At 38.3% G+C, this 23,151-nt stretch overlaps 3 protein-coding genes and 1 non-coding gene across 4 annotated transcripts; all 4 read left to right on the forward strand.

Annotated features, from left to right (window-relative positions):
* Positions 1-401: 401 nt before the first annotated feature.
* LOC116254817 (methylesterase 17-like) lies at positions 402-4,134 on the forward strand. Its single transcript, XM_031630405.2, has 4 exons — positions 402-879; positions 1,627-1,770; positions 2,505-2,636; positions 3,540-4,134. Exons 1-4 carry the CDS (start codon positions 547-549, stop codon positions 3,798-3,800), a joined length of 870 nt encoding a protein of 289 aa, XP_031486265.1. The 5' UTR covers positions 402-546; the 3' UTR covers positions 3,801-4,134.
* Positions 4,135-14,835: 10,701 nt separating this feature from the next.
* On the forward strand, positions 14,836-16,575 carry LOC116255251 (methylesterase 17-like). The gene is made up of 3 exons (XM_031631025.2): positions 14,836-15,006; positions 15,898-16,029; positions 16,116-16,575. The coding sequence occupies exons 1-3, from the start codon at positions 14,836-14,838 to the stop codon at positions 16,374-16,376; spliced, it is 564 nt and encodes a 187-aa protein (XP_031486885.2). The 3' UTR covers positions 16,377-16,575.
* Positions 16,576-17,803: 1,228 nt separating this feature from the next.
* LOC116255084 (methylesterase 17-like) lies at positions 17,804-21,730 on the forward strand. Its single transcript, XM_031630832.2, has 4 exons — positions 17,804-18,219; positions 18,952-19,095; positions 19,859-19,990; positions 21,308-21,730. Exons 1-4 carry the CDS (start codon positions 17,929-17,931, stop codon positions 21,572-21,574), a joined length of 834 nt encoding a protein of 277 aa, XP_031486692.1. The 5' UTR covers positions 17,804-17,928; the 3' UTR covers positions 21,575-21,730.
* Positions 21,731-22,407: 677 nt separating this feature from the next.
* TRNAI-AAU (transfer RNA isoleucine (anticodon AAU)) lies at positions 22,408-22,481 on the forward strand. Its single transcript has one exon. It is a non-coding gene; the product is annotated as a tRNA-Ile (tRNA).
* The last annotated feature ends 670 nt before the right edge of the window (positions 22,482-23,151 follow it).

Consider the following 23,151-nt stretch of genomic DNA (forward strand, 5'->3'; position numbering starts at 1 on the left):
CGGCCAAGTGGCTGTATTGCTTCCTGTTGGGCTATGTGTGAATTAACTCCCGTCCTTAAAAACCTGGACTACCTTACGGCCAAGTGGCTGTATTGCTTCCTGTTGGGCTATGTGTGAATTAACTCCCGCCCACATATATTTGTCTGATTAATTTTTATGTTTTTTCAACTAACAACTTTCTTTGGCAAAAAAAATTGGTTGAAAGTCCATTGAATTGAGATCCATGACAAAAGCAAGCAGCTGATTTGGATCAACAAAATTGAGAAATCAACCGGAATTCTATATAGAATCAATATGAGCTCGGAAAACGTAATTCTAACAATTTAAATCCAAGAAATATCTTGTTTTTGAAGAGAGCCAATCCATTTGCGGCTCTGAGTGGTCGAATACTGAAAGGGGGTGGGAAGATTAAATGCATCTTTCTCTCTCACCTCCTTAAATAGAGATACAACAGCAGGCAGTGTCATAACAGAGGAGTCACCTTTCCTCATTGAATCCGTAACCTTCTTCTTCATCTATTCGTCTTCTTCTTCATCATCTCAGTTGATGGATAAGTGGAGGCTTCCGTTGACGTGCCTCTGCTTCTTGGCGCCTGCGCTCGCCTTGATGGTGGCGGCGGTGGAAGCAGCGCCGCCGGCAGTGAAGGCTCCCGCCGCTGCTGCTGCTGCACGTCACTACGTTCTGGTGCACGGCTCCGGTCACGGTGCCTGGTGCTGGTACAAGGTCCACAACCTGCTGCGTCGGGCCGGGCAGAAAGTCACGGCTCTCGATCTCACCAGTGCCGGAATCAGCCCCATCGATCCCAACTCCGTCCTCACCTTCCCCTACTACAACAAGCCCCTCATCGATTTCCTCGCTTCCCTCCCTCCCAATGAAAAGGTCTCTCTCTCTCTCTCTCTCTACATATATATATATATATATATATATATATATATAACTTTTCTATTTTGTCAACAGGGCATTTTTCAGTTATATAAATTATTGTTGTTAATTTGTTTTAATATTATACATATATATTGATATAATTTTTCCATTTTATCAACTGGGGATTTTTCAGTTATATAAACTTATTGTTGTTAATTTTTTTTAAGGTATAAAATATGGGTTTAGACTGTACTCCAGTTATACGAGTATATATATATATATCCGAGTGGTAACTTGTCATACAACATTTTTAGATGTCATCACTTGGTTTACCAGGAAAGGCTCATTCACTGTTACAGTCTTCAAGCAAAGCAAGTGAGGTTGTCATTGATCTGAGGGGCAGATTATCTACGCCGAATTAATAATTCTCGACTATGCCAAATTTATGTACTTTTGATTCATATTGAATATGGACATTGGCCTTGAGTGGATCTCTAGGCATTGGATGTCCAGGATTTTATTCACCTTGTTAGAGGGTTAGGGTTAGGAACTTCGAGTTTGAAGAAGGTCAAGAGTTCGAAACTCAGCCACATGATCTTCTAAAATGATCTGTGGTAGGGCTCGACGTCATCCTAGTTTTTCTAGCTGTCCTTTTTCCTACATGAACCAAGCAATTTCCTTTCATCTTTTGGCCTTGTTTTCTCTTTTGGGATGCCTTAAAAGAATGTTAATCTCTTGTAAATGGGCCTTTTAATTTTGCAGGTTGTGTTGGTAGGCCATAGCGCCGGCGGCCTAAGCTTGACTCATGCCATTCACATGTTTGGGCCCAAGAAGATCAGTGCCGCCGTGTACGCTGGTGCAGTCATGCTCAGATCAGGGTTCATAACTCGGGAAGACCTGGCAATTGTAAGCAGTTTTCATTCTTCTCAAACAATATCTATATAATATATATTAACAAACGCGGTTGAAACCACACCAAGAATCCACCAAAGCTCAACATACATGGCTTCGGCTCTCGTTCCGTGCGGTAGGATGAAATATGCCTCTCGCTCACCCTGAATTAGGGCATCTAGGAATGGATTCACAGTTATCAATTCTTATTTTCTTTATGTACAATCACTATCATGTAGACTTTTCAGCTTCAATGCCCCAGCTCAATGGCTAATAGATGTTTTGAAAAGGAAAGAAGGGAAGGAACAGAGCTACTTGGTCTAGATACCTGCCATTCAAGTGGCAAGTTGAAGAGGAGAATGTGATGAAGTTGAAGACCTCATTTAAAGGGACATGAAGAGTGTTCCTTTTACAGCATTCCATGAGAGCACGCCACGTGTCTGGGCTCCAATAAGACATGTTCTTTCCACCCCCACACAGTTTTTTGTGTTAAGGGCATTTTGGACATTAGCTTTTTCAGCTTCTCTCTTTTGCCCTTGCAGGAGGATCTCCTCCTTTAAACCCAAGGGCAAGCTTCTTAGTCATTTCTGGAGCCGAACATGCGCGTCATGTGTTCGGCACTCAACATATAAACCTTTTCCACTTTTGTTGCTCCAGCTTTAGCTTGCTATTGAATTTGTAGCCTTTCTTGTTTGCTAAGTACTGATTTTGGTTTGTTTTACTTCCTTCTTCTGTCTGAACAAACACAGGGTTTCCCAAACATAAGTGAAGCAGTGAGATTAGGGTTTGGACAAGCACCAGACAGGTCTATCATGATGACAAGCTTCGCATTTCTGCCCAAGTATCTGCGCAAAGTTCTTTATAACAGAAGTCCAGAGGAGGTAGTGCTCCTTTCTAAAGGAATCTTGCATTTCCGAGCTCTTTCATGTTCATGTTCTCGGAAGAAGCCCAAGCTGCTTGCTTTTTTTCCTACTCCCGAGATCAAGAGCTGTTTTAGGACGTAGATGAGGAGTGGTATACTTATCAATTGGAGTGTCGTTCGTCCACCATTTGCAGTTCAAACGAGTAGCAACAACAAGGATTGAACGGACAATCAGACTTTCACTGGGCTGCTGGTGCAACCGGCTATGCTGTACCCCTCAAGGCCAATAGTTTCTATTAAAAAGTGGAAACATTTTAATGTGTTTAAGTTATAAGCAAGCTAGGTTGATAAATAGATCCATAATAAGTTTATGCCCATTAATGTAAATGGGTCCTTCCTTAATTAATTGAAAATTTTAAATTCAACTAATCTCTTGCTGGTAGGGAGTGAATCGAATTAGGGGGTCAGATAGGAGTGGTCCTTTTAATATCCAGAAAAGAAGTACTAATATATATTGGAAAAAAGATCATCTGAAGTCCTTTTTGCAGTACTTTCAGTCTTTACATGTTTAAATTCCTTACAAAATGTGACTTTTCCCTCCTGTAAATGTATTTTCTAGTTAATGTGCGCAATCAAATCGCATTCCAACTGCTTCTTAGATCCAAATATTATTTACATCTTAAAAGCGAGAAAGAGATCTTAAATTTCTGCATATTTTTTGCAAGAACGTAGACGTTTTGAGAAATCCTGACATTATGATAACGTGAAGATCCTGGTTGTTTATTTTATGGATTCACCAGGAAGGCCATGGTTTTCATCTTTTGTAGTATACATATTCTCCTTAAGTTTCTCATATATATGTCCAATTCAAGCAGTTTGCACCTGTGTATGAAACTTTGGATATTTTTTTTTCTCTCTCTAGGATATCGTGCTTGCTTCTGCACTGCTGAAGCCTGCACCAGGCCATGCAATGCTGGCAGCAAGGTTCAACAGCAGTGGTGTTGATGTTGATGGGGTTCCTAGGGTTTACGTGAAGACAATGATGGACAGAGTGTTCAAGCAGGAGGTGCAAGATGCCATGATCAAGAAATGGCCTCCCCACAAGGTGGTGGCCCTCAATTCTGACCACTGCCTCTTCTTCTCAGCACCAGAGCAATTTACAGAAGTATTGCTGAAAGTCTAGAGCTCAGCCGAGATCAATCTTAGAACAAGATTTAAGAGAACCATGTCTTTATCTTTATCTGAGATTGTAGTGCCCCTTTGCTTTTATCTGAGATTGTATTGCTGAAGATCTAGAGCTCAGTCAGATCCATCTCAATCCTGAGAAGCATATTTTTATCCTTTTTTCTGAGATTGTAGCAGAACAATAAAGATTGTAGTGCCCCATTTGAGTTTTTTCCTGGGTATTTTAGTATTGTCCCCGATCTGCTTTATCTTGCTCATTCTGCTGTTTTGATAATAAGCATGAGTGTTTGAGAAGAACATTTTGGGAAAATAATCAAGAAAATCTGGATGTATCAACTGTTGTCTAGGTGAGCTAAAGAATTACAACCAACTACCTGAAGCAGAAGCCCTTTTCTTTCCTTTTTTTGGGAGTTTTATTGGCAGATATATATATATATATATATATATATATATATATATATATATATATATATATATATATATATATATATATATATATATATATATATATATAATCACATATAATGTTTTAGAGTTTCAAACGGGAGGTTTTTGTAGGGTATAATATGGTAAACTTGAAAAAATGAAAAAAATAGTAAAATTTTTAAAAATTAACAAAAAATTAAAAATAAGAAAAAAATAAAATAAGTGATAAACTAATAACACAAACATCAAAAGATAAGTAGATTTGCAATAAAAAATAAAAATAAAATGAAAAAAAAACTGTTTGGTATTAAAAAAAAGTTTTTTTTTGTTTTTAACATTTTTTTCAAAAAAAATGCGTTTTTAAAAGTTTAAAACAACAATTTAATTTATCACGTCTTTTTTTATCAAAAAATGTGTTTTCCGTGACTATATATATATATATATATATATATATATATATATAAAATAACAGGGGAAAGAAATTTACTGCAAAGAACCGAATGGTTTACAACCAGCAATAAGCAGAAAAAGCAGATCTTATACCATAAGGAAGTGAGAGGTTGCGTGGAAGCTTCGATTCTTCTCTGAGCGATAAGATAAAACACTCCTTAACGCACAACAGCCCCTCAAAAAAAACCACATTAATGAGGAACACAATGCAAGAGAACTCATGTCTGCCATCCAAAAGCTGAGGTCTGAGTTTTTGAAACCTCACCTTACCTGTCGCATTAATCGATAATCAATTCAATAATTGTTGAATAAATGTGCCTCAGACACTAGAGTTGGTGGGGAGCTCTAGTGTCAACAAATCTGATTTTGATCGAGTATTTGATTGATTGCTTATAAAAAACCAAGTATTAAAAAAATTGACATTTGATTAACAAATTGGATCAAACTTGAATTTAAGAAACGACTTCTGATCAGGTTCAGACTTAAATAAGTATCTATTTGATTCGGATTTAATTAAATATACATTGGATACTCATAACGGATTTAATTTTAAACAATTATTATATATCAAATATGTATATACATTTTGAGAATCGGTCCTTAACATATCATAATGCGGTTTGAATTTAGCCTAAAAGTCAAGTTTACATGTAAACGCTTCATATGGGACCAGCTTTTTAATGTGAACCCAAACATTTGAATTAAAAAAAATCTAACTCCAAGACAGATGTTGAAATTTATCCAAAACCCACTTGCCGGCCTGATTTGCGTTGAGCTAACCTAAGCAAGTGGGCACATTAAATGCATCTCTCTCTCTCTCACACTCTCTCTGTTGTTTTGTGACACTTTGTCACTGGATTTTGTTGTCACTGGATTTTGTTTGAATGAATTTTCATTTTGTCAGCTTTCTCTCTCCTCTCTCTTTATATATATATAAGAAAAAGGTGGAAACATTAAATGGATCTGTCTCTCTCATACCTTCTACCCCGTTTGCTTCTCACCTCCTTAAATAGTGATGTAGCGGCAGCGACAATAACAACTCGGTTGAATTAAATAAAGGTGGGAACATTAAATGGATCTTTCTCCCTCTTTCCTTCTACCGCTTTTGCTTCTCACCTCCTTAAATAGTGATGTAGATATTGGATAGTGGCCATTGAGCCCTATCCTATCCGAATATATAGCAGTTACGGGATGATGCTCATCCTTTTGCTGAAATCTCTCCCCCATCCAAACCGCTGTTGGGCTGAGGGGAAAACCTAAGGGGCTGGCCTATTTAAGCTCAGCAACTCTTCATTTGAAGAAGCTTTCGGTGATAACCCTATGAGAAGCCCCTTAGAAGGAAACCCCTTAAAACTAACTCTTCCTCTCCTTTTCTTGTTTTGCTGCTTTCTACAGAGGTGACCGTTCGTGGCTGAAGAACTTGGGTATGGACGAACTTCCGCTGTCTTCACTTCAACAGTGGTATCAGAGCCTTCTTTGTTGAATTCCAAGTAAGTGAATTCCAACACTTGCAGTGCCTGTGATGCATACTTTGTCTGAACAACTGAGTTCACAGTTATATAACATGCCATTCCAACATGCTAGATTCAAAGTTATGTCGCATATATGAAGCATGCTAGACAAAATAATTTGTTGTACGCAAGGAACGATGTCTGATGCATGTTAAAACAATGGTTAATCTGAATGTATGAAACTTATGGTTTGCTTGTGGTTTCCAATTTGCTAGATATACTCTCTGTGCATGTAATTCCAAAAGGCAGAGGTGTTTTATTACACTATGTTGGAAGACGAGTTTCTGGTCTACCATAGACCAGAAACTCTTCGGTGACGCTGCCAATGACAGCAACCGTTGTCGGCCTCTCGAAGCTGGAGGAGAGGCTCAATATAAAACAGAGATGTAGAAGGAGAGAGAGTGTACCTCCCATCTGTCGTAGTTTTTTTTTAATCCCCTCCGTTTTTTTTCTTTTCTCTGTTGATTAATAATGGACGCTTGCTGGTCTTGCCGTCCTCTGTGTGATGGTAGCAGAAAGGGGGTTCGGGCAGAAGGGTAGACTGCGACAGAAACCCTAGGAAGACGCCCAAAACCTGTTTACGTTTCTGAGTTCTCTGCTGCCTGTGAGTAAAACTCCATCCGTCCACCTCACTGTTAGATCCTTCAACTTGTTGTGCTAACAACAAGAGCTTGGGGTCATGGGACTCTACGGCCGAACGTGTCGGACGATGGTGGAAGTAACCCTAACCTCAAAACAGAGGAATAATGGCCTCAGGTTGCTCGCTTCTGCACTCTGTGCGGTAGACGAGGAGGAATGAGGTCTCAAGTTGCTCGCTTCCGCCCTCTGTGTGGTAGACGAAGAGGAATGAGGAGAGTCCGAGTGGAAGAGACGAGACCAGCGAACCCTAGGAGAGAGGAGCTCTCGGGAGGAGAGAGAAAAATGGGCGAACAAATGAAAGAAAACGAGAGTTTCAACCGGTTTTATAGTAAGGTTGGAAATTTTCAAAACGAGTCCACCAAATTAGCAAAATTTACGGATAAGCTGTTATAATTTTTAAAATGTTCAAGCCACAGCATTTTTGCTAAAAAGTTTTTCAAAAAGAGGCTTGCGAAAGTTGTTTTCGTAAGAAACCGGGAACTTTATGAGAAATTACTTCTGGATACCTTCAGAGTTATTATAAATTGCTAAAAAGTGAGTTCCGGAAATTTTTTTTTTCTTTCATTGGAAGACTGCGCCTTTATGCAAAAGTACATATAGCACCCTCTAACCGTTAAAAAATGGAGAAAGAGGGTTCTGAAATAACTCTGAAAAGAGATTATGTATGTTTCATATTTAATCTAATGTCCTGTTATTCTAAATATTATTTTAGAATGTTGTTTGAGATTCATGTACATGCTCTAAAATACTTTCTTTAAGGCCTCTTGATGTAAGATTGTAAACTTCTTTCGTTGTTATGATTGTTCTTTACTTGCTATCGAAAATTAATTTAGAAATGACATCAAGAGTGGGAGCTTCTGAATTAGCGAAGACTGAAAAACTCAATGGGACAAATTTTCATGCATGGAAGCGTAGGATAATGTTGGCCTTAACTTTAGAAAGACTCATTTATGTGATTAACGAGCCTTTTCCTACTTTAGGAGAAAAACCCACAGATGAAGAGAAAAAAGCATATGAGTCATTTACTTCTGATGATCTAATGGCTAAAACTATCATGTTAGCCTTCATGGAAGATGATCAAATTAGAGTCTTTGAGGATTGTCCAACTGCCAAGGACATGTTTGATACTATCGCTTCTAAATACAACACCATGACTGCTATGCACATCCAGTTACTGCAAGAACAGTACAATTCATATAGGATGAAAGAATCAGACAATGTAATGGACCATGTTAATAAGATGTTGGTCATGGCTAAAGATTTAGCCGTGGTAGGGAATGTCATATCTGACAATATGCAGATAAGAACAATTCTGAACAGCCTACCTCCTTCTTGGGATATGGCAGTTACTGCTTTAAGTGTTCAATTTGATACTCTTACTTTAGAAAAGCTTCCTATACAGTTAGCTCTACAGCAACAACGTCTGACCAAGAGAAATAGAGCAGAGTTGATGACAGTCCAGGAAAAACCTTCTGGTAGTCATGTGCCTGTAAAACCAAAACAATTTAAAAATCGAAATGATGGCAAGTTCAAGGGCAATTATGCAGGTACTAAGAAATCTTAAGGAACTGTAGTGAAATGCTACAGAATCGGAAGGCCTGGACATATAAAGAAGAATTGCAGGACAAAATTCCCAAGTAAGAAAGACAACAATGGTCGGGGCAACTACAATAAAAGGAAGCCTCAAGGGGACTCTGACAGAAAAGTCATCCGTGTTGTGTCAGAATGTCTGTTTGCAGATGGAGATCTAACTGGATGGTGGGTCGATTCAGGAGCTACTCGTCACATTGCAAAGACGAAAGAAGGGGTGATCTATATGGAAAATCTGAGTCCGAGAACCCACAAGGTCTATATGGGAAACAACTCTTATTGTGATGTCATGGGAATTGGGGCATATCGTCTAAATGTTGGGGGTACAAGTGTTGTACTTAACGAGGTTTTGTATGTCCCTTCCATGAGAAGGAATCTAATGTCTGTTCCCGCACTGACGGGAAAAGGATTTGAAGTACGTTTTATTCCAGGGAAAGTAACAGTGGGAAAACATGGAAGGTCCATGTTTGGTGGAAAATTTGTAAAAGAACATGGTATGTTCAAACTAAATGATATGAATGAAGCTTCAAGTTCTGCTTATTTCGATTGTGCAATGAGTGTGAACGTAAACTTATGGCATGAAAGATTAAGCCATATAAGCATAAAAAAGATGCAAACTCTAGCACAACAAGGTTTAATACCTGACATAAATATAAATGATTTTACGAAATGCGAGTCATGTGTATATGGAAAAATGACAAGGAAACCACTTCCGACTGAAGTAATTCGGGCCACTAAATTATTAGAGATAATTCATACATATATCTGTGGACCTTTCAGGATCCAGGCAAGTTATATTTCATAACTTTTATTGACGACTTCTCAAGATTTGGTTACATATACTTAATCAGACATAAATCTGAAGCACTTGAGAAATTCAAGGAATACAAATATGAAGTCGAGAGACAACTTGGAAGGAATATAAAAATCATAAGGTCTGATCGAGGAGGAGAATACATTTCTAGTGAATTCCTCGAATACTGCAAAGACCTTGGAATTAATAGGCAAAACACAATACCTAGGACACCACAACAAAATGGTGTGGCTGAGAGGTGTAACAGAACCCTCTTGGACATGGTGAGATCCATGTTAGCAGGAGCACAATTACCAAAAGTTTTTTTGGGAGAAGCTGTGTTAACAGCTATGTATACAATAAACCGAGTGCCCTGCAAAGCAGTCCCAACCACTCCTTATGAAAGATGGACTGGTGTAAAACCAGATCTGAGATATTTAAGGAGATAGAGATCTGTAGCACACGTAAAAATTCTAGATCCAAAACTGGATAAACTAGATAATAGATCAGTGAGATGTATATTAATTGGATACCCAAAAGGATCCAAGGGCTATAGATTATATCATTCATCTAAGGGACTTATAGAAAGCAGAGATATAGAGTTCATAGAAGAACTCAACAATAAAGATTATGATCCAGTAGAATATCGAAATGATACACTGGATGATCTGATTTATTCAGATGAACAGTCTGGTAATGAACCGACTGGAAGTCAGTCTGGAAATGAACCGACTGGAGTTCAGTTTGGTAGTGAACCAACTGAGCAAGAATCGTCTGAGGAACAGTCAGGAAATGAACCGACTGAAGATCAGTTAGGCAATGAACCAACTGATATGAATACTTCATCATCTCAGACGTTATCAGGTCATAAAAGACCTAGAGCTCCTCCTTCATATTTAAATGATTATTATGTATATATGGCAGAGGAGCTATGCTATGTAGCAGATATTGACGAAATGTCTGACAATCTGACATATGATGAAGCAGTTAGCTCGCATGAGTCGTCGGATTGGGTGAATGCTATGGATGAAGAAATTGAATCCATAGAAAAGAACAAAGTCTGGGAACTAGTAGATCTTCCTAGTGACAGAAAACCCATTGGATGTAAATGGGTATTAAGGAAGAAGTATAAAGCTGACGGATCAGTCGAAAAATTCAAAGCCAGACTGGTAGCAAAAGGTTTTTTCCAAAAGGAAGGAATTGATTACTCAGAGACTTATTCGCCGGTGGCAAAGTTTGCATCAATCAGAATAATTTTGGCTATCGCGGCATTCTATGACTTGGATATTTGTCAGATGGATGTAAAAACTGCTTTTCTGAATGGTGAGTTGAAGGAAACTATATATATGACTCAACCACAGGATATGTCATCAAGGAAAAAGAAGAGAAAGTGTACAAGTTGAATAAATCGTTGTATGGACTGAAACAGTCTCCGAGACAGTGGTATTTTGCTTTTCACAAAGCAATTACAAAACTTGGGTTTGTAGCAAACCAACTAGACCACTGTGTGTACATTTGAAAAAGTGGGAATCTTTTCTGTATTCTATCGTTATATGTTGATGACATATTACTAATAGGAAATGATAACGACATGATATACAAAACGAAGACTTGGCTAAACAAAAACTTCGAAATGAAGGACTTGGGTGAAACATCCTATATATTAGGAATAAAAATCACTCGAGATAGGAACTCTAGAATCCTGAGTCTAAGCTAGAAACGATATATTGATTATATCTTGAAGAAATTTCGTATGTTAGACTGCAAACCAATTGGGACTCCTATAACTAAAGGAGCAAACTTAAGCAGGAGTGATTGTCCCAGTGAAGGACAACAAAAATTAAATGTTCCATATGCACAAGCGGTTGGTAGTCTGATGTATTTAATGCTTTGTACCAGACCAGACATAAGTTTTCCTATCGGTCTGGTAAGTCGTTATCAAAGTAATCCTGGATGGCCTCATTGGCAAGCAGTCAAAAGGATTTTTCGGTATATTAAAGGAACAAAAGGACTGAAATTGTCTTATCAAGCAGATGAACTAACTTTAGTTGGCTATTCTGATGCAGATTTTGCAGGCTGTAAAGATGATAGTAAATCCACTTCAGGGTATGTTTTTCTCTTTGGAGGTGGGGCGATAGCCTGGTCCTGTAAGAAACAGGGATGTGTTGCTCAACACACATAGGAAGCAGAGTATGTAGCATGCAATGTGGCAACTACTTTTGCTGTCTGGATAAATCGGTTCTTGAAAGACTTGAAATTAGATCTTGCTCATGAACCGGTCTAACTGTACTGTGATAATCAGGCAGCAATATGTCTTATGAAAAATGGAGCTGTTAGCTCAAAGAGTAAACATATAATGGTGAAATATCATTATGTTCATGAAATGATCGAGAAAAACGAAATCTCGGTTGATTACTTGCCTACCAATGATATGGTGGCTGATCCCTTAACCAAGAGGATATCTGAAGATTTGTTTTCAAAGCATGTAGCCCATATGGGGCTAAGATATATTTGAAAGGTTGTGAAAAAAAAAAAAAAAAAACATCGCTGTAAACCTTGAATAAGTTTTATGTTACGATGGATAAACCAATTATGGAAAACCTCGTAACCAGATCAATGAAGAAAACCCACATATAGTGGATGCAAACTGGCGGTCTCATGGCCAAGTGGGCGATATTGGATAGTGGCCATTGAGCCCTATCCTATCCGAATATCCCGTAACTGCATAGCTGAAATCTCTCCCCCATCCAAACCGCTGCTGGGCTGAGGGGGAAGCTCTCGGTGATAACCCTATGAGAAGCCCCTTAGAAGGAAACCCCTTAAAACTAACTCTTCCTCTCCTTTTCTTGTTTTGCTGCTTTCTACAAATGTGACCGTTCGTGGCTGAAGAACTTGGGTGTGGATGAACTTCCGCTGTCTTCACTTCAACAGCGACAACCTCAATAACAACTTCCCTGAATTTGTAACCATCTTTCCGTTTCTTCTGCTTCTGAACCGAAAAGGATGGATAAATGGATGCTACGCTTGACATGCCTATGCCTCTTGGTGCCTGCGATGGCCTTGATGGTGGTGGCGGTGGAAGCAGCACCGCCGGTACTTAAGGCTCCGGCTGCTGCTGGTTCTGGTGCACGGCTCTCCAGTCACGGTGTCTGGTGCTGGTACAAGGTCCACAACATGCTGCGCCAGGCCGGACAGAAAGTCACGGCTCTCGATCTCACCAGTGCCGGAATCAGCCCCATCCCAACTGTCAGACCTTAGATTTGAGGTCTTTAAAAGTACAATGGGGGCCTGGGATCCTTAGCTTGCTTGAAAAACAAATCAGTTCTATAGAACGTGAAAAAATATGTCTTTAAAAAAATAAAAAACCTGAAAAACGAGTATTTTTTGAATTTTTATGATTTTTTATTTTTTAACATTTTCAAGATTTATTAAATGTTTTTATTTTTTTAAAAATTCGCTGAGATTTTCTTGAGATATTTTTAAGATAAATAATTTTACTGTATTATTCACGAAAAATTCATCCCCATATAATACTTATACACAATATATGTGATAATGTTATAAAACACAAATTTTAGTTCAGCCTCATCCAATGCTATCAAATCATACTCAAAGTCAAAGGGTCCAGAGAGGGAGTTGTTACCTATGTACAAGGAAAAAAAAAGACATATTGGTAATTGTAGTAAAAAATTGTTCTTTTAATTTTCCACATTTCTTGGATTTCATTTTTTGTCTTCACAAAACTTTTATTTTTTCATTAACTATTTTTTCGATTTCATTTTTTGTCTTCACAAAACTTTTATTTTTTATTAACTAAGAATATTTTCGTCGCTAACCATACTAGTGCACAAAAAAATTGTATTTCAATACGATGTACATAACCAACTTTGCTCGTAAGCTATGGGGGTGTCACTCGTCCATCGTCGTACAACATGGCTTCTTTGATATTTTGAAAAAAACAAATATATGTATTATAAAAATCGAATATGAGAAAAAATTAATATGTGATTAAAAATGAAATCAGATTCAAATTTAAAAAATGACATTCGATCAAGTTTGGGTATACATAAATATCCAGTTAGATATGGATACAGACCATGCGGGATATATATATTTTTAAACAAATATCCTATATCTAAGGCTGTCACATTTTGAAAATAGGCAAAATTCTATTCAAAATTCAAACTCAGATTTGTACATGAAAATAAAAATCAATTCAGAACAGATTCAGATTGTGAAATTGGTTTTTGGATTCACATTCAAATATGAGTTTTCTTCAAATCAGAATTTGAATTTAAATATGTGAATACGATCCATTGACATCTCTAATCGCATCAAAATAGTTGTGACATGGAAGGGAGAAAAAAACGAATCTCCCTTTTCAGTTGTCTCAATTATTTTGGTATTGGAAGGTCATCCAGACGCCGCAAATGGATTGGTTATTACCAATTCACTTAGAGATAAAAGTGGGTCGAACGCACACTACGACTCATGAGCTCATCTCTACCATCCAAAATCCAAAAGTCATTTTGTCTGTTTCAGTAATTGGTAATCAAATCTATCCCAATTGTTTGGGTGATTCAGCCAGAGCTTTCACACAGTAGCGAAGCTGCTTGTTGCCTCGAGTGGGCCACTGCCCATGTCAATCCATCAAAAAATTCATTATATTGTGTTAACTTCACATTGTTAAGACTTTAAAATTTTATGCAATGCCCACACCAAAGTTGTATCACCAATGCAAGTGCCGCACAAATGAAGAATCTTGGCTTCACCACTACTTTGGCCGGAACTAAATGCAAGAAAACTTGGTCCAGCCAAAGCTTACCAAGTAAGCATATTTGGCACTAAATACATGGAAAGTGTGACAGGGCCGACCCCTAAACTCTTTCCAGGCCGACCCAGTAAGCATATTTGGAAAAATCAAGTGCAAATAATGTTTTAAAAAATTAAATTTAATTTTAGACAACAAAAAAAAGAAAAAAAGAACAGGTTAGACGTAAACGTTTCCATCGAATCCGAATTGAAAAGTCACACCGAATTCTATGTACAATCAATATCAGCTCGGAAAACATACTTCTAACAATTTAAATCCAAGAAGTACCTTTCCTTTGAAGATAGCCAGCCAATCCATTTCCGGCGTCGAATACCGGTGGGAACATTAAATGCTCTTTCACCTCCTTAAATAGAGAGATAAAGCAGCAGGCAGGGTCTGAATCCGTAACCCTCTTCTTCGTCTATTCGTCTTCTTCTTCATCAGCTCAGTTGATGGATAAACGGAGGCTTCCGTTGACGTGCCTCTGCCTCTTGGCGCCTGCGCTGGCCTTGATGGTGGTGGCGGTGGAAGCAGCGCCGCCGGTAGTGAAGGCTCCCGCTGCTGCACGTCACTACGTTCTGGTGCACGGCTCCGGTCACGGTGCCTGGTGCTGGTACAAGGTCCACAACCTTCTGCGCCGGGCCGGGCAGAAAGTCACGGCTCTCGATCTCACCAGTGCCGGAATCAGCCCCATCGATCCCAACTCCGTCCTCTCCTTCCCCTACTACAACAAGCCCCTCATCGATTTCCTCGCTTCCCTCCCTCCCAATGAGAAGGTTCTCTCTCGCCCCAAACCTCCGCCTCTGCCTTAATGTCAGTTTCTCCTCTAAATGAACCTTCTGATTTTACAGGCCACAGCGCAGGGGGCCTAAGCCTGACTCATGCCATTCACATGTTTGGAGCTAAGAAGATCAGTGCCGCCGTTTTCGCCGGTGCAGTCATGCTCCGATCAGGGTTCGTGACTCCGGAAGACATCGCAATTGTAAGCATTTTTCTTTCTTTCTTTTTTCCCTTGATCCATAATTTCATTGATCATTTCTCCAAATACAATCATTCGCGCCATTTTATTGCTTGAGCTTTCGCTTGGTGTTGCCCTTATAGGGTTCAATATACCTGATTTGATGAGGGGCTGAGTCTGTGTGGGCAATTGCTTACACGGAACCCAAAAAAAATACTTATTTTTAGATTGACACCTTAGGATACTTTTTTTTTTATTTACATGTTGATGCTCCTTAAGAATTTAAAAAATTCATTACTAGGACCAGTTAGCAACAAATTTGTGACTCTACCCATGACTCAAGTAAACTTAATTTGGATCGACCACCAACACTAAGACACAAATTATTTACAACGCCAATAACGTTTTGTGAAAATCTTAAGCCTAAACCCTTATCATATTTGGATGTAAATGGATCAGATTAGAATTGGATGCATTCTTAATTAAATTCACATTCAAAGTACAAATGAACAAAAGTCTATACCATGTTTGAATCCAAATTCAATTTTTAAATGCACATATGATAAATTTGAATTGGATTATGGTATGTCAAATAACCAGACATGTAAGATATTCATTTAAAACTAAATTAGGACTGAACCCAAATATGATAGGGTATTTGTTTAAATCCAAATCTGACTGGAAGTCATTTCTTAAATCTGAATCTTATCCGATTTCTTAATCAGATATTATTATTATTTTTTATATCCGATTTTCTTGAACCAGTTTGATTGAATATATGATTCAAATCGGATTTTATTGACATCCCCATTGTTATATGAGGCACTACTGCTTTGCTGTCTCTACTCTTGAGGCTTTCTCGCTTCATAAACATACTGATTGAACTTCTGTTCTTCTTTTGTTAAAAAAACAAAGGGTACTCCGGGCATAACTCAAGCGGTGAAATTAGAGTTTAGACAAGCACCAGACAAGTCTGTGATATTGACAAGCTTCGCATTTCTGCCAAAGTATATACGCCAAGTTCTCTACAACAGAAGTCCAGAGGAGGTATACTTCCTTTATTTCAGTGAAATATTTCATCTCCCTTTCGTTTTTCCTTCTCCTTTTCAAGCAATTGCTACCTATGTATCTAGGATATCCTTCTTGCTTCTGCACTCCTGAAGCCTGCACCAGCACATGCAATGCAAACGGCCAGGTTCAACAACACAGGTGTTGATGTTGATGGAGTCCCTAGGGTTTATGTGAAGACCATGATGGACAAAGTGTTGGAGCATGAGGTGCAAGATGCCATGATCAAGAAATGGCCTCCCCACAAGGTGGTGGCCCTCAATTCTGACCACTGCCTCTTCTTCTCAGCACCAGAGCAATTTACAGAAGTATTGCTGAAGGTCTAGAGCTCAGCCGAGATCAATCTTAGAACAAGATTTAAGAGAACCATGTCTTTATCTTTATCTGAGATTGTAGTGCCCCTTTGCTTTTTCTTTTTTGGGTTGGTGACTATTGTCTTGGGTTTTTCCTGCTCTTCGTGATCTCGTTCTGAGTATCATCAGTATTGGAGGTGAAATTCAATAAAAATTTCACTGTTTTTATTTAGTTGGGTCTAGGGTTTCTGTTTGTGCTTTTGCCAAATTAGTTGGAATAGGATTTTGCGTGCCCAGCTATAGCTGGCCAGTTTTAATGCCATTTAATGAGGACATTTCTTTGCCAGAGTGCTGAAGCTTTTCCCATTCCAGGGTCGTCCAGATCAACTTCATTTACTCTTATTCTCGTCTTGCTTAGAGATTGGATGCTATGGGAGTAGTTTGAAAAAAAAGGAAACTGACCCATTACCAAACCCCTTTGCAAATAATTTGGGTCTTTTTTTAATTAGAGAAGCTAGGATGAGGAGGTCTTTCTTCAGTTGAGCAAGTCACTACATGACAGGGTCAAAAGGGCAATGCATGTTAGGGAAAAGCTGGAATTTTTTTGTCGCATCGGTCAAGCTATACTTTCAAAATTTGAACAGGAGCTACTGGGTTTGTAATTTGTAATTTGGTGCCATTAAAATCAAATTGAATGAAAACCCAATTTTGACAAAAGTAGGCTTTGTAAAAGAGAGTAAACTACTGGGTTTGGACTGAGTGTAAGCTGAATGCAGTATATATATATATATATATGTTTGGGGGTTGGGGGGTGGCCGACCAGTTCGGGAAGCGGCCGTCGCAGGGCACCTGATATATTTTTTAAACTTTTTAGAGGGACCAAATTAAAAGAGCTCCCCTTGGCACTGCCCCTGATTGTTTGCTTTGCTAGCTGAAGCTGACTTTGTGGTAAAGATACAAACTAGCCTGAAAAAAAAGGTGCATGTGGGTCGGATTCAAAGGAGTTGGCTGGATGTCGGCTGCCTTGTCGCCGAGCATTGTTCAAATCTCATGGATATCAATTTTTTCCATTAGAGGTTTTCACAGCAGCTCTCAGGATGTTCAAGCCAAGATTTCAAGGAAAGAAAAAAAAGGGCGTGCGGACAGCCAAAAATTTCTGACTAAGGGGCACTCTTATTTTAAATTTTGAACTTTAAGGGGCACTCTTATTTTAAATTTTGAACTTTATGGGGCACTCATATATGTAGGGTGGTGCGGGCAATTGCCCACAACAGCCATGTTCTACTGTTGGCCAAACAATAAGGTGAATGGGAGCCGGATCTAGTGGTGGAGAGAGCAGCCCATACAAGGCCAGTCATATTCTTTGGCTCATTTACTAGCCTCTATATGCAAATCTCTATCTATCTCTCTCTCTCTCTCTCTCTCTCTCTCTCTATCTCTATCTCTTACTGATGGTTGGTGCAGGTCACTTATCCTTAAATAGCGATGTAGAGAGAGATATGGTGCATTTGTGCATCTTCCTTCACTGAGTTCCTTTTCCTTTCTTCATCAACTCAGTGGTAGTGGGGAGTTCCCCTTTACTAGGATGGGCCAACTGAGGCCCTTATACTTGTGTTTGTTGGTGCCTCTGTTGGTGCTGGTGGTTGAAGGGAAGGCTGCTTCATTCAGACACTATGTTCTGGTTCATGGTGCAGGTCATGGCGCCTGGTCCTGGTACAAGGTCCACAACCTCCTCCAAAGGGCTGGCCAAAATGTCACCAGCTTTGACCTCACCAGTGCCGGCATAGACCCGGCCGACGCCAACGCCGTTCTCACCTTTGAAGACTACAACAAGCCGCTTACCAATTTCCTCTCGGCCTTGCCGGACAATGAGAAGGTAAAATTTACGCCCTGCATGGAGCTCTCTCTCTTTGTTTCGCTTTCAGGTGGATCAGAGGCGGAGCCACATATGGGTTGTTCAATGTTTCTTTATTTTTACATTAACATTTTCAAATTTTTGTTCTGTTATATACATAGTGCCCCTTTGGAAATAGAAATCCATGAATGGGTGAAACTGGGCCGCTGCTCTCCCAGACTCTACCACTTTGTACCAACATTGCAAAAGGAGCTTAGTTTCTAATCTTAAAACTCTTGACTCTTTCCACTTGAAGATCTTAAACCCAACAGGATAGAACATTTCTCTTTTTATCTCTCTATTCAGAGTGCTTGTGGAAAATCGTGCATATTTATTGATCTCATTGCACTTGAGCCTCTACTTGTGCAATTTGTGATATATATATATATATATATATAAAATTCAATCTTATTAGATACCCGATGTTACAAGATGACTAAAAATTACTGTTGCTACTAAAAAACCGTCATTACATTGACATTATTGATGGTTTAAGGTTTGGTGATAGTCTACGGCAACTTTAAAAATGATTCATAGTTCTTTTAGTGACAAATTTTTAAATTTTAGCCATCTTACAACTATTTTGTATTTGGCGGCACTGACTTTTATCACACACACATATATGATAATTCAAGGAGTTAGGTAGTTAAGTTCATGACCAGAGACTGTGCTTCTGATACTTCTAACCAATTTCTCGCAACTTTTTTTTTGCAGGTTGTGTTGGTCGGCCATAGTGCTAGTGGCCTATGCTTGACCCATGCCATTCACACTTTTGGGACCAAGAAAATAAGTAGTGCCGTGTTCGTCGCCGCAATCATGCTTAGGTCCGGGTTTGTGACCACTGAAGATGTCAAGATAGTATGTATTTCTCATCTTAGTCGAATTAATTAAACGAGTTAACAAGTTAAATGAGTTGATTAAAAGAAATAAAACAGGTTGACAAAAACAAGTTACATGAGTTGAGCTCTAGCTCAATGTTGTATATTCAGGCCGAGGTCGAGGTCGAGCCAGTTCTATTGAGCCAACTCGAGTTAGAGCCGAGCTCAAGCTCAAGTTTTTTTAGTCGAGTCAAGCTCAGTGAGTTGTGTGCAGCCCTACTTAAAGCCTTTTAAGTCCAAGGAGGTTTGATGTTGAAGGCTGATCAAAGCTTAGGTAAAATCTTCAATCTTAGTGAAAATCTTTCACCACACAATCTGAATATGAATCCAAATTCATGCATAAGCTTGGAGATCATGTCAGGGTCCAAATCAGATTCGACAAAGTATAACTTCAGTACTCAAATCCGAAATCCATGTGCTATTTGTGGATCAGATAACAGGTTACTGAAATCACAAAATTAATCATGTAGCATTTCATGTTGGATATTGGTCTGGATCTCAACACCCAATTTTAATTGTTAATCACTTTCTGAGCCAGATCCAAGACAAACCCAGATGTCCAATTTCATTCTAAATGTAGATCTGGGTGTTACATTAATAATCAAATCCAGGATCAGTGAATAGGATTTGAATTTGATAATACTTGTAAGAGATAGACTAACTGTAGTAATCTAGCTGGCTTTTAATTATTAACAAATATTAATCGGTCTGTTCTTTTAACTTTCTGGGGATAAAAATTACAGGGCTTTCCAGATTTGAGCAAAGCAGTGCACCCTGTTTATGGAAAAGGGCCAAACAAGACTACGATCTTAACAAGCTTCTCATTCTTGCCGGAGATTATATTGCAAGTTCTTTACAATAGAAGCCCTCAGGAGGTATTTTTTTCCCCCAAGGAATCATTTTCCCTTCTTTTCATTTTCCTTTAGTTGTGTTTCATGGTCTCGTATTTTAGGTCTGAGGCTACATAAAAAGGTGTGTTTTGGAAGATCCTCAGTTTAAACGAACTGAAGAAGATCTTAGTAGCATGGATTTAATATCCATGCGACATATTAAAAACCTTGGACTTAAGGTCGGACGAAGGGTGGTCCGATCTTAAATCCAGGGATCTAAGGTCCTAGAATATCAGATCACCACGGATCTGAGATCCATGGTGAAACAAACACAACCTTTAAGCCACATGACTTGAATGAACTTTGTTCATAAATGCATTCATTATTTAAACTTAAAATGTCGTTGCTCCTATTTTACATGAAAGTGGCGATTTTATGAGAGGTCGACACCGCCCTCCTTTTGCTTGCCTAAAGGCCGTTGAAGCTAGACACCGGGCCGGGTCGCTGGCGGGTGTTTGATGAGGCTTGAATTGTGAAATTCTACAATTAAAATTCTCATTTTTAATGAAAAGAGAATTACTTTATAAGACAAAAAATTATGATTTTGGAATTATAGGTTTATTTAGGTTCATTCTTGAATCAACACTCCTAAATTACGATTCCATCCTAAGGAGTGGAATTATGATTAAAAACTTTTAGATTTTTTTTTATCAATTGTCTAATTCAATCAATTCTAGAATTTCAATTCTTTTTTTATCAAATACATCATTTTCAATTCTGAAATCAGAATTTAGAATACCAAACATGAAGGAAAAGTATAACTAAAGTTTTCGTTCCAATACCAGTCTAAGGTGGACTTTTGTTTCTAGAATTTTAATTCTACAATCAAAATTGAAGGTTGCCAAACGTCCCCTTAGCAAATATTTTCTTTTTGCCGTCTTTTTTTTTTTTGAGAAATTTATTGGGAAACTGGTCAACTTTTGATGTATTTATAGAAAAATTGCCAAGCATATGAAAAATTACAAATAACCGTCTAAAATCATAAAAAAAATTTAAAACACATGTTTTATCAAACATTAAAATATATTTGAAAAGTCCACTTTACCCCTAACCAAAATAGAGAACGATTTCATAGAAAGAGTTTTTTCACAATTCATAAATTCAGCCCTAATACAAATATAGAAAATGCCAGCTTTATGAAGAATTTTTCCCAATTCACAATTTTTTTTTGAGGGTCTGACCAAGATTTGGGCTTTCTTTTATGCGTGAATCATTTTAATATGTTTTAACTTTTTCATTTTATAAGGAATATGTTTGTAATTTAGTTGAGGTCTAGCTAATGAGGGAAATTTCATTCACCAGGATGTCATTCTTGCTTCCAAACTTCTGAAGCCCGTGCCGGCCCAGCCGATACTATTAGCTCGGTTTAACAGCACCAGCACCAGCACCAGCGTCGACGCAGTGGCTCGAGTCTACGTCAAGACGTTGATGGACAGGGTGATCAAGCAGGAGATGCAGGAGGCCATGATCAAGAAGTGGCCACCAAGCAAGGTGGTAGCCATTAATTCTGACCACTGTCCCTTTTTCTCGGCACCAAGACGTCTTGTGAACATACTCCTGAATCTCTAGCCCTCAGCTCCATCCAACAAGTTCATCTCAATAAATTAAGAGAAAGATTGTTTGTATATGAGATTGCAGAACAATGCAGTGAATTTAGTGTGCGTGTATTGTTGTTTCTCTTTTATCAGCTTCAATGGCAAAATAATGTTCTGCATTTTCAAGTAAGATTTTTGTATGATATATGGTTGTTATCTAGGGTTATGATCCCCTAACAAGGGACTACGTGTTATGAGTTGTAAATGACCAAAATGGCCCTTTAATTGAATGGAAGACACCTCCTATTAGTGAAAAAAAAATGGAACCCAAAATTATGAAAATGTCACCTTGATAAAATCTAGGAGCATGCCTTCCCATGTTAGTGACATAACATGTAAACCGTTCTAATGATAGATACTCCATGCAGCTATATTTATTAGAGCAATATTCGCTGGAAACTGAATTAAGTTGGACTATCATTGAGATAATAGATTCATGAGTGTGATATTTTTATCCAGACAACAAAAATTTCCTCTTCGTTTTTCTTTCTTATTTTCAAAAGAGATTTTCTTTTTCATGCCTATCCTCTACCTATAGAAAAAAGATACGACTATGTTAAGAGAGAATTTCACTCCAGCCCCCTTCTTAGCAATGTCGATGAGAAAAATGTGGCTGTTGCTAAAAGGCCAAGAAAGTGATCTCCTTTCAGAGTTGCAGAGCAATGGTAGGCCTGAAAATTAAAATTTTACTTTCTAAAAGACCTTGTATCATGGACTAATCCGGAACAAATCAAGTACGCTATCGAAGTTTGACTACTTCAACCCTAACATGGATTATAAAAAACATTTGTTCAACCTTCACAACCAGGCCTATTAGCTCAGTTGGTTAGAGCGTCGTGCTAATAACGCGAAGGTCGCAGGTTCGAGACCTGCATGGGCCATAAGCATTTATGGTTTTTGTTTATTATTATTTTTAAATTTTCCCTTGTGAAAAAGGAAAAATGGGCGCCCAATCTTAGCCAAAGGCCCTACTTACTTTCTTCTTGCAACAAGTTTTTAAATTTTGCGTTCCCAAGGTAACCTAATCCGGTCAAACATAACTTGGACCTTCTTCAATATTACTCCAGATTTGACAAGTGCCATAGTTTTCACCGTCTGAAAAATTAATTAAAAAAAGAGGCTTCTATAGGTCATGTATCCGGTCGATTCCGGCTATTTTTAATCCAACCTGCATACAGTTCTGCTTTTATGGCTATGCCGTTTCGCGTTTCTGCCAGCATCACTTGAGAGGTTGTTGGAAGTATTTCTTTTAGAAATCTAGCCACATATATTGATGAAAAATATTCGAATAAACACAAAAAATTGGAGTTTTTATAAGCTGTAAAAGATATGGTTTTCAATCTAAGTTCATTTCAGTGGTCGGAATTTTCTTTTCCAGTAAAAAAAAAACCGACTTAAAATTGATGAAAAGCCAGATGCCCCTTTGGTGTGTGTGTATATATCAAAGTTAAAGGTTATTCACAAGTGGCACATTTGTTTCTTCGAAATACAAAAATGTCCACATTTACAATATAATCGCATTATTCAAAAGTTGTTTTCACCAAAAGAATA

The sequence above is a fragment of the Nymphaea colorata genome, chromosome 5, assembly GCF_008831285.2.
Source record: "Nymphaea colorata isolate Beijing-Zhang1983 chromosome 5, ASM883128v2, whole genome shotgun sequence".
NCBI lineage: Eukaryota > Viridiplantae > Streptophyta > Magnoliopsida > Nymphaeales > Nymphaeaceae > Nymphaea > Nymphaea colorata.

Excerpts from the sequence above, each read along its gene's own strand:
- LOC116254817 (XM_031630405.2), top strand. The coding sequence starts at position 547 with ATGGATAAGTGGAGGCTTCCGTTGACGTGCCTCTGCTTCTTGGCGCCT. Across the intron at positions 880-1,626 it reads CCCTCCCTCCCAATGAAAAG|GTTGTGTTGGTAGGCCATAG; the intron begins GTCTCTCTCTCT and ends TTAATTTTGCAG. Across the intron at positions 2,637-3,539 it reads ATAACAGAAGTCCAGAGGAG|GATATCGTGCTTGCTTCTGC; the intron begins GTAGTGCTCCTT and ends TTCTCTCTCTAG.
- LOC116255084 (XM_031630832.2), top strand. The coding sequence starts at position 17,929 with ATGGGCCAACTGAGGCCCTTATACTTGTGTTTGTTGGTGCCTCTGTTG. Across the intron at positions 18,220-18,951 it reads CCTTGCCGGACAATGAGAAG|GTTGTGTTGGTCGGCCATAG; the intron begins GTAAAATTTACG and ends TTTTTTTTGCAG. Across the intron at positions 19,991-21,307 it reads ACAATAGAAGCCCTCAGGAG|GATGTCATTCTTGCTTCCAA; the intron begins GTATTTTTTTCC and ends TTCATTCACCAG.
- LOC116255251 (XM_031631025.2), top strand. The coding sequence starts at position 14,836 with ATGTCAGTTTCTCCTCTAAATGAACCTTCTGATTTTACAGGCCACAGC. Across the intron at positions 15,007-15,897 it reads CTCCGGAAGACATCGCAATT|GGTACTCCGGGCATAACTCA; the intron begins GTAAGCATTTTT and ends AAAAAAACAAAG. Across the intron at positions 16,030-16,115 it reads ACAACAGAAGTCCAGAGGAG|GATATCCTTCTTGCTTCTGC; the intron begins GTATACTTCCTT and ends CTATGTATCTAG.